This window comes from Berghia stephanieae, chromosome 3, assembly GCF_034508935.2.
Source record: "Berghia stephanieae isolate SIO BIC M18660-M18661 chromosome 3, UCSD_Bste_1.3, whole genome shotgun sequence".
Lineage (NCBI taxonomy): Eukaryota > Metazoa > Mollusca > Gastropoda > Nudibranchia > Aeolidiidae > Berghia > Berghia stephanieae.
Genome location: NC_088362.1, coordinates 69,412,863 through 69,425,362, shown reverse-complemented (window position 1 = coordinate 69,425,362; position 12,500 = coordinate 69,412,863). Strand labels below are relative to the sequence as shown.

The 12,500-nt window shown below is 37.7% G+C and overlaps 1 protein-coding gene across 1 annotated transcript in view; it reads left to right on the top strand.

Moving 5' to 3' along the window:
* LOC144968314 (xaa-Pro aminopeptidase 1-like) overlaps positions 1-12,500 on the top strand; it is a 54,737-nt gene that overhangs the window by 32,079 nt on the left and 10,158 nt on the right. Inside the window, exons 15-18 of the mRNA XM_078906555.1 lie at positions 492-641; positions 1,559-1,619; positions 2,969-3,044; positions 4,630-4,734. Coding sequence (XP_078762681.1) covers positions 492-641; positions 1,559-1,619; positions 2,969-3,044; positions 4,630-4,734 — 392 coding nt within the window. The remainder of the gene's footprint in view (positions 1-491; positions 642-1,558; positions 1,620-2,968; positions 3,045-4,629; positions 4,735-12,500) is intronic.

The following is a 12,500-nucleotide window of genomic DNA, read 5'->3' as shown; positions in this document are numbered from 1 at the left end:
GCTCTTTGCTATGTCAAAGACAATCTGTGATCCAGCTGCTCAAAATGGTAGTACTTAACCCTCTTCGGGCCTTGGGGCACATAGGGCATACACCAGACATCTCCAATTTATTCGGTCGGCTGCTTTTGACACCTGAGTACGGTGAGAGAATGGGAGTAAAGAGCCCTTTCCAAGGACTCAACTATGCGTCTCTAACCAAGGACCTTCCGATCCGAAAGCGAGTGACATACCACAAGACCACATAGCCGCAATTAATGAGTTCGTGTCGAATTTTGTGTTTTTCGGGTCAGCTATTAGGTCTGCTTAGAACATGGGCAGTTTTTAAAACGAAACAAGACAAGCTGGTCGCTGTATTTTTTTTTTCGTAGTCTAAGTCTCAGCAAAGAGGAATAAAACGAGAAGCAAGCATAATCGTTTCATTCTATACAACTGTAGCTAAACTTATTTTACTATTCTCATTATTTTAATTACATTATTTTTTTCAATTTCAGAGCTGCCAACTACAGCCGTGGCCTGAGTTTCAACACTATTTCGAGTTACGGTCCCAATGCTGCCATTAATCATTACTCGCCCAGCAAAGAAACGGACAGGGTCATCAGTGACGATAGCGTATACCTTTTGGACTCGGGTGGACAATATTTGTGAGACATCTTTTCACTTCCCCTTCTCTCTCTCTCTCTCTCTCTCTCTCTCTCTCTCTCTCTCTCTCTCTCTCTCTGTATATATATATATATATATATATATATATATATATATATATATGTATATATATATATATACTTATCTATCTTTCTATCTTTCTCTCTGTGTGTGTATGCTTGTGTATGTGTGTGTGCTTGTTTGAGTGTCTCCACTCTCTCCTTCTTTTCTTATGTGTCTCTCTCTCTCTTTCTATATAGATAATTATGAAGAGGATGACGATGATGATGCTGATGATGATGATGATGATGATGATGATGATGATGATGATGATGATGAGGAGGAGGAGGAGGAGGATGATAATGATAAGGAGGAGTTTGATGATCATCATTCTTATGTGTCTCTCTCTATCTATATAGATAATTATAAAGAGGATGACGATGATGATGATGATGATGATGATGATGATGATGATGATGATAATGGTGATTATGGTGATGATGATATATACTTATCTATCTTTCTATCTTTCTCTCTGTGTGTGTATGCTTGTGTATGTGTGTGTGTGCTTGTTTGAGTGTCTCCACTCTCTCCTTCTTTTCTTATGTGTCTCTCTCTCTATCTATATAGATAATTATGAAGAGGATGACGATGATGATGATGATGATGATGATGATGATGATGATGATGATGATGATGAGGATGATAATGATAAGGAGGAGTTTGATGATCATCATTCTTATGTGTCTCTCTCTATCTATATAGATAATTATGAAGAGGATGACGATGATGATGATGATCATGATGATGATGATGATGATGATGATGATGATGATGATGATGATGGTGATTATGGTGATGATGATGATGATGATGATAGTAGTAGTATCTAAGCAATTGCAATTCTTAACCTTTTCAGAGATGGAAGCACTGATGTGACTCGTACAATGCATTACGGAAAACCGACTAACTATCAAAAAGTTCGTAAACAATATCATTCGTAAATCATTATTATATCAATCTGATAATATTATGTCGGGGCTAACCAGATGGCTAAAACTGCACTATAAGATGAACTAGTCAGAAATATGAAAATTAAACATTTGTACTTTAAAAACATATTATCAGTCTCTTAAATAAAACATATCATTTTAACCCAAGTCTCATATTTTCTTTTACTAGTCATTGACTTGCTATCGTATTTAAAACGTGTTTATCTCATATGAATTGACATTTGTTGGACAATACATTATTATTTCTATTATTATTATTATTATTATTATTATTATTATTATTATTATTATTATTATTATTATTATTATTATTATTATTATTACTGTTATTATAATTATTATTATTATTATTATTATTATTATTATTATTATTATTATTATTATTATTATTATTAATAATAATATAAATAATAATATAAATAATGATAATAATAATTATATTATTATTATTATTATTATTATTATTATTATTATTATTATTATTATTATTATCATTATTGTTATTATTATTATTATTAATACTATCATTATTATTATTATTATCATTAGTGTTATTGCTATTGTTATTACTATTATCATCATCATCATCACTATCATCATCATCATCACTACCATTATCATTAATATCAGAACCATCACGACATCATACAGATTTGTGATGGATGCATACAAATATTTTCAAATCATTAGACACCCCATGTGATGATTCAAACACTATCTAATCATTTACATTATAAAATTATAATTTCTATTATGCGGCTCTTTTCGGTTACCAAGTTCGTGGTGGTGTTGATTTACAGTTGGATAACTCTCACTTAAACCATAAGCAGCTGGTCTTTCTAAAATTATCTGAAAACAAATTAAATGTATACTTAGAAAGGTTTGATTAACCAAATTAAAAATAAGTCATTCTGAGCTAAACGACCCATGAAGCGGCAGTTTATTCTGGTTTCTATTGCAAAATACAAACATTTTCTATTTATTTCCACCTTTTTGACAGGACGCTAGTCTATTGCTAAGTACTTTACGCCAGATCTGCTAACAGTCCAGCTACCCCATTACTGCTGGGTGGACATGGTGGAGTTAGAAGAAACAATATCGACTTCACCCGGGATCGATTCTGGCATTATGTTTGAAGAATGAGTGTTCTACCAACTGAGCTATCGGGACTCCATTGACATCAATAAGTGTGATTTAATTTAGATAGGTCAATTATAAGCTCGTCTAGCAATTATGTCTAAAATAGAATACATAAGTTCGATAAAGTCTTACCTTTTGTTTCACCTGAACCTTCTTGTTTCATCCCTTCATGTCAGGAGTGTTACACCCTTGTTTTAGCCTCGACGATCAACCTTGCATCTATCCACTGGCCCAAAAACAAAAAACTGTATGGTAAGCATTCATTGTTCGCAGTTTTTAACTTATTCTTTAAGTGACACAATATGCATTCGAGTAAAAGACGTTGTGCTCCAAAAAAATATCTAGTGTTAAATTAAAATTAAAGATTTCTAAATGAAGTCTTACAAAATTTAGTTATAAAACCTTGCTGGAAGGCAGGAATATATTATTTAACACAAAGTTATATACTTTTTAAACGTCACGAATTTTGTGACCTTCCAGGGGCAATAACTTTTTAGGAGAGCTTTATAAAAGCATAGCAAGCCTGCCTTTTGTGACTCTTTCGATGAAATCGGAAATGTCTAAAGGCAGTGGGAGGATAGTATTTCATCTGGAGTTTTTAAAACCAATAATTAAGATTATAAAGGCATAAAATACTTGGAATCGTAAAATCCATAAATGTATGAGGGGGTGACTTTCAGAGCCTGCTGAGTCTCTTTTCCATCCTTCAGAAAAAGTCGTTATTTTGTCTTGTGTTTGGTAAGTCAATGAGGAAAATACTTGCATTCTTTGCCTTTTAAGCACAATATTGTATTTACTTAGGAAGTTAAGCTTTTCCCCTCGGAGATTCCAACGTGTCTAATAGATTGAAAAATAGTATTAACTTATTTTCTATCGAGGTGCTGCTTACCGGGTTATGATAGTTACCTACGTATATATAAGGCGGTGCTTAAAGATCGTTTTTGCAGCGCCACAAAAATACTCTAATAATAAGTTATTTGGAAAAAACTAAAGAAAAGTTCCGTTTTCATCCGTTTCAAAAACTGGCGATCTAGCCCCAATAGTAAATAAATAGTTTCTAGGTGGATATTGGCGCTATATACATTTATTTATTTATTTATTTATTTATTTATTTATTTATTTATTTATTTATTTATTTATTTATTTATTTATTTATTTTGAATTTGAGTTAAAATGAATGCTTACATTTAGAAAGAGTTTGCGTCTCAAATTAAAAAAAAAAACTATAATTTTCTAATCTTGTCATTTACCAAATCGATGCGATGGGTCACATATAATCGGTTGGAGAAAGCAATAGACCATGTACAGACCCCTGTGGTACACCAATTCTTATAGCAGTCGGTGCTGGTGGAGTTGCCATAATCTAAGATAACAATATTTGTTATACATATTATTGAGCTACTCGAGTTCCATTTTATTACTGCCCAAAATTCTCTATTTTATCCTGTCATATCGTGTTGTACATAATATCAAATGCTGCATTGACATCAAAGGGGATTTGTTTGGCATTGTCGTTCCGATGTAAATTAGTAAAAATTTCATTGTAGACACGATAATTGTAGTTTTGGTACTTAGGCACGACTTGGATGCATATTGGGATGTATTGTGTGCATTACGAGCTGCAAAATATTGGCATATAATTATTTTTTTATAACCCCTCGATTTCTGTTCATCTAAAACTGTGGTTTGACACATATCTACTTAAGATCCGGTCATTTTGCCCATTGGTCGTATAGGAGTTTGTGTGTTTGTATGTGTGTGTGTGTTGCTTTGTTTATTTATTTATTTATTTATTTATATATAATGTAGTTATTGTTATTGTCCTTATCGTTTTCAGGTCGCCAGGTTGGCGTGTTTGCCAGCTACCAGTTGTGGGATGTAGGTCTCGATTTTCGCCACGGCACAGGTCACGGAGTAGGGGCATACCTTAGTATTCATGAAGGTAGATATTCCGATCCAATCCAAAGAGGGTTTGTTCAGGACTAAATCTTAACATTTAAGGTTTTATACAGGCACAGTTTTTACATTCGCTTATCGTAGTCTGACACTGTCTCTACTTGTAATACGAGTAAAATCGTATAATCAAGCCAGGCTGAGACTTATAATTATCTATAAAGATGGTCACAAAATTCTGGCCCGGCATTATGTCACTGGGAAAGCCACTTAATGCAAGCATTACTCATTCGACTCAAATATGAATAAATTCCCAGCCTTTCATAGGCAGTGCCGGATATTGCTATTATGTGGCTATGTGGTCTAGTGGTATGACACTCGCCTTCGGATCAGAAGGTTCAGTGTTCGAGTCCCGCTGTGAGCGACGCATGGTTGATTCCTTACAAAAGGCTCTTTATTAATATTCTTTCACTGTACTTTCATCTATGAAATCAGTACATGGTCGTTAACAGCGTTGTCTCTGTCTGAAAAATTGTAATATCGCCCAACAGGCGGCATGTCTCGTCCTACCATTGACCCCCCGAAAAAAAATAATTTAAAACAAAAAACAAACAAACAGACTACGTAAAAAATACAAGGCGACAAATACGTTGTATTCCAAAAAATACAACCAACGGGGCCATTTGTACATTAACCAAAAATGGCGTCATAATACAAGTCTTAGTGTCAGACTATGCAAGTTATGAAAATAAACATAAAACATTGGATTATGTTGGTATTATTAATCGCTATTCAATGATATGAGCAAAATAAAAGCATATTTCCTGAAGTCATGTATATATATATATATATATATATATATATATATATATATATATATATATATATATATATATATATATATATATATATATATGCACGAACGTGGGCTGATATATAAGTACTGTTTGCCCATAAATCAAAATAGATTTTAGGTATAATCATGAAACTTCACACACGCACTCTCAAATCATATTTCTACACCCATGTGTAATACTAATTCATGTGACGTCATTTGTACTCATAATTGAGTGACATAACAACCATACTAAGACAACGCGGTCGAGAAATTGGTGAACTTCTCGTCAAACAGCGCCCTGTTATTGAATTTCTAACAGTAACAGCAGAAGGATGCTGCGCAGCAAACACTCATCAAAGAAGGAAGGCTGTTTATGTTTTTTACTGATGGCACTGTGTGTTAGAATTTTCAAAGGAGATGTCTCAACAGACATAAGATCGCAGCGACCAGGTAAGCGTTTTTAGATAGGCCCCTCTGCATCCGATACGTGTAATCAAGAAGCAGTTGCTCGTATGATTAAGGCGAATCGAAGGGTAAAACAAAAAATATTGCCTATGAAGTTGGGATTTCAAAATAATGAGTATATATATATATATATATATATATATATATATATATATATATATATATATATGTATATATATATATATATATATATATGTATATATATATATATATATATATATATATATATATATATATATATATATATATATATATATATTGGGTTACAGAAAAGTCTCTGCATGATGGGTCCCAAGACCGCTAACTTCAGAAATGAAAGTGCAGAGAAGAGACATTTGTACCCAGCATTTAAGACTATATGACAAGGAAATAGAGATATTCTGCAGAAAATTTTGACTGATGATGGATATGGGTCATCCACTACGGCCCAGAAACCAAAGTGCAGTCAATGGAGTACAGGCATACATCTTCAAGCCCAAGGAAATTCAAAGTCATTGCCTCTGCAAGAAAGGTCTTGTTTACCATTTTCTGGGACATGAAAGACATAGTTCATATACAATTTCTTGAACAAGTGCATACAGTGAACTCTGAAAAATATGTTTTCACTCCACAATCCCTCAAAAATAGACTCTCACGGATTCGGAGAAGTAGAGATTTGATATTGTAGCATGACAATTCCCGACCACACACTAATCGTCAAATCCAAGACGCATTAATTTGGTCTAAACTTTCGACCCTAAAACACCCTGCATATGGTCAGAATCTTGCTCCATATGAATATTTGTGACCCTACGCCTTGAAGCGGTATTAAGTCGGGATTTGGAAAACGAAGAAAACCGGTTTTAAAATGGGAATGGTCAAAATTATCAAATTTCAGTTTTTCGTTGTTTCAGAAACTACATACAATCCTTTTTCTACATGAAAACATAATAATTCAACATAGATATTGAGGATAAGTTATATAGATTTAAAGTTTAAAAAAGCAACTATCAATGACACATTCAAAACGAGAGTTGACTTTCTCTCAGAATGCAACCATTTCCAAGACTTAGAAATATTAAGTCTTTTCCTCCACCAATACCATGTAAGATACCACAGCAAAGGGCGTGTCTTTATCTATCTCAAAGAAAGCACGACTGTTTCCACAATTTCATGGTTCAACCAATAATGAACTTTAAAAACTGAAAACAAGTCTAGGTTTTTCCCTGACAAGTTTACAAACGAATGATTCTGATTGGTCAACGCTCATCACATGCGCCTGTTGGCCATTAAAATGCCCGGGCAAGGTGTCATGACGTCAGCATGCGTGTGTTACATATGGGTGTGTTTGTGCATTTTTGATACACACCACGTTCTGTTATTTATTTGTCTAGCTGCATTGCTTAATGATCGAGGTGAGGGTCCTTTCTCCCTCTTTCTTAATTTATGAAATTATAGGACATGCTAAGACTTTAATTGGGTGGGGCTCCTGACCTCCCATAGTGGGCAGGGAGGTATTTACTGTCTTCTATCCCCTTATATCTGTTTTCCAACTAGCTTTCTGTCTTTGTCTTAGAATGAGATTACTTGGTTTTGTCCTGGCCCTGATCGGATACCCTTGGTGAGAGGGGAAACAGATGTATAGTCAGTTTTGGAGATGATATTTTTTTCCTCTGTTATGTAATGTATTATGTTTTGTTTACATATCATAATATGATTTGTAAACATTTGAGTGGGCACCTGTGCTTGTGACTGGATAAGACTGTTTTATTTATTTTAAGGACATCTTACATAATAATGAATAACTACAAAAGTAATGATTGGATTATTTCAAACATTTGTATGTACATCATCAAATGTATATTCTAAGCTCATGCCAAATTCAGTGATGCCAAAACTCCGGTTTGGAGCAAAACATTTAAGGTTACGGGCAACTTCCGTCAAATTCCGGTGAGGTTAAGATGTTCCAAGGATACCCCCCCCCCCTCCCTCCAGTCACTACTAACACAACCACCACCACTACATCATCTTCATTACCACTACTACTACAACCACCAACACCACATCATCATCATCATCATCATCACCACTGCTACTTCTACAACCACAATCACCACCACATCATCATCACTATTACTACAACCATTACTACCACTACTACTACAACCACCACATCATCATCATCATCCTCATCACCACTGCTACTACTACAACCACAACAACCATCACCACACATCATCATCACTATCACAACAACCATCACTACCACTACTACTACAACCACCACCACATCATCATCGTCACTAACTACAACTACAACCACCACCACCACCACATCATCATTACCACACAGCAACGACCATCACCACCACATCATCATCACTACCACTACTACTACACCCACCACCATCACTACAACTACTTTTACAACCACCACCAGCACACTATCATCACTACCACTACTACTACGACCACCGCCACCATCACATCAACTTCATTACCACTAATACTACAACCACCACCATCACCACATCATCATCACTACCTCTCCTACTACAACCACCACCACATCAGCATCACTACTGCCAGTACTTCAACTACAACCACCATCACCACCACATCATCATCACTACTACTACAACCATCACTACCACTACTACTACAACCACATAACCTTCCCTACCACCAATACTACAACCACCACATCACCATACCTACCACCACTACTAAAACAACCACCACATCACCGTCCCCACCACTACTGCAACAATCACCACTTCACCATCCATGCCACCACAACTACAACCACCATTACATCATCATCTCTACTACCACCATCACATCACCATCCATGCAACTATCACTACCAATGTTGCAAGCGCCGTAAAAACCCTTCAAACAAGTTGAGCTCAAATCTCTCTCTCTCTCTCTCTCTCTCTCTCTCTCTCTCTCTCCATCTCTCTCTCTCTCAAACTCACACACACACACACTACAACCACCACCACATCATCATTACCACTACAGCAACAACCATCACCACCACATCATCATCACTACCACTACTACTACACCACCACCATCACTACAATTACTTTTACAACCACCACCAGCACACTATCATCACTACCACTACTACTACGACCACCGCCACCATCACATCAAGTTTATTACCACTAATACTACAACCACCACCATCACCACATCATCATCACTACCTCTCCTACTACAACCACCACCACATCAGCATCACTACTGCCAGTACTTCAACTACAACCCCATCCCCACCACATCATCATCACTACTACTACAACCATCACTACCACTACTACTACAACCACATAACCTTCCCTACCACCAATACTACAACCACCACATCACCATCCCTACCACCACTACTACAACAACCACCACATCACCGTCCCCACCACTAATGCAACAATCACCACATCACCATCCATGCCACCACAACTACAACCACCATTACAGCATCATCTCTACTACCACCATCACATCACTATCCCTGCAACTACCACTACCAGTGTTGCAAGCGCCGTAAAAACCCTTCAAACAAATTGAGCTCAAATCTCTCTCTCTCTCTCTCTCTCTCTCTCTCTCTCTCGCTCTCTCTCTCTCTCTTCACACAAACACACACATACACACACACACACACACTGGATTAACTTTCATGTTCACCTTTCTGTACTTGCCAATAATAGCTAATCACAAATACTTTAACCTCAAACTTTACCCTCCTTAGTTTTTCTAGTTCATGTTGCTTTACTTTTCACTAGATGAAATTTTTAGCACTCTCTCTCTCTCTCTCTCTCTCTCTCTCTCTCTCTCTCTCTCTCCCTCAAACTCACACACACACACACACACACACACACTACATCCACCACTACCACCACATCATCACGACAACTACTACTACAACCACCACCACATCATCATCATCACTAACTACAACTACAACCACCACCACCACCACATCATCATTACCACTACAGCAACAACCATCACCACCACATCATCATCACTATCACTACTACTACACCACAACCATCACTACAACTACTTTTAACAACCACCACCAGCACACTATCATCACTACCACTACTACTACGACCACCGCCACAATCACATCAACTTCATTACCACTAATACTACAACCGCCACCATCACCACATCATCATCACTACCTCTCCTACTACAACCACCACCACATCATCATCATCACTACTGCCAGTACTTCAACTACAACCACCATCACCACCACATCATCATCACTACTACTACAACCATCACTACCACTACTAATACAACCACATAACCTTCCCTACCACCAATACTACAACCACCACATCTCATCCCTACCACCACTACTACAACAACCACCGCATCACCGTCCCACCACTAATGCAACAATCACCACATCACCATCCATGCCACCACAACAACAACCACCATTACATCATCATCTCTACTACCACCATCACATCACCATCCCTTCAACTATCACTACCAGTGTTGCAAGCGCCGTAAAAACCCTTCAAACAAATTGAGCTCAAATCTCTCTCTCTCTCTCTCTCTCTCTCTCTCTCTCTCTCTCTCTCTCTCTCTTCACACAAACAGACACATACACACACACACACACACATACACAGTGGATTAATTTTCATGTTCACCTTTCTGTACTTGCCAATAATAGCTAAACACAAATACTTTAACCTCAAACTTTACCCTCCTTAGTTTTTCAAGTTCATGTTGCTCTACTTTTCACTAGATGCAATTTTTAGCACTCTCTCTCTCTCTCTCTCTCTCTCTCTCTCTCTCTCTCTCTCTCTCTCTGTGTGTCTCTCCATCTCTTTCTCTCTCAAACTCACACACACACACACACACTACAGCCACCACCACCACCACATCATCATTACCACTACAGCAACAACCATCCCCATCACATCATCATCACTACGACTACTACTACAACCACCACCATCACTACAACTACTTTTACAACCACCACCAGCACACTATCATCACTACCACTACTACTACGACCACCGCCACCATCACATCAACTTCATTACCACTAATACTACAACCACCAACATCACCACATCATCATCACTACCTCTCCTACTACAACCACCACCACATCATCATCATCACTACTGCCAGTAATTCAACTACAACCACCATCACCACCACATCATCATCACTACTACTACAACCATCACTACCACTACTACTACAACCACATAACCTTCCCTGCCACCAATACTACAACCACCACATCTCATCCCTACCACCACTACTACAACAACCACCGCATCACCGTCCCCACCACTAATGCAACAATCACCACATCACCATCCATGCCACCACAACAACAACCACCATTACATCATCATCTCTACTACCACCATCACATCACCATCCTTCAACTATCACTACCAGTGTTGCAAGCGCCGTAAAAACCCTTCAAACAAATTGAGCTCAAATCTCTCTTCTCTCTCTCTCTCTCTCTCTCTCTCTCTCTCTCCTCTCTCTCCTCTCTCTCTTCACACAAACAGACACATACACACACACACACACACACACACACACACACACACATACACAGTGGATTAATTTTCATGTTCACCTTTCTGTACTTGCCAATAATAGCTAATCACAAATACTTTAACCCCAAACTTTACCCTCCTTAGTTTTTCAAGTTCATGTTGCTCTACTTTTCACTAGATGCAATTTTTAGCACTCTATCTCTCTCTCTCTCTCTCTCTCTCTCTCTCTCTCTGTCTCTCCATCTCTCTCTCTCTCAAACTCACACACACACACACACACACACACTACAACCACCACCACATCATCATTACCACTACAGCAACAACCATCACCACACATCATCATCACTACACTACTACTACAACCACCACCATCACTACAACTACTTTTACAACCACCACCAGCACACTATCATCACTACCACTACTACTACGACCACCGCCACCATCACATCAACTTCATTACCACTAATACTACAACCTACACCATCACCACATCATCATCACTACCTCTCCTACTACAACCACCACCACATCATCATCATCACTACTGCCAGTAATTCAACTACAACCACCATCACCACCACATCATCATCACTACTACTACAACCATCACTACCACTACTACTACAACCACATAACCTTCCCTACCACCAATACTACAACAACCACATCACCATCCCTACCACCACTACTACAACAACCACCACATCACCGTCCCCACCACTACTGCAACAATCACCACATCACCATGCCACCACAACTACAACCACCATTACATCATCATCTCTACTACCACCATCACATCACCATCCTTGCAACTACCACTACCAGTGTTGCAAGCGCCGTAAAAACCCTTCAAACAAATTGAGCTCAAATCTCTCTCTCTCTCTCTCTCTCTCTCTCTCTCTCTCTCTCTCTCTCTCTCTCTCTCTCTCTCTTCACACAAACACACACACACACACACAC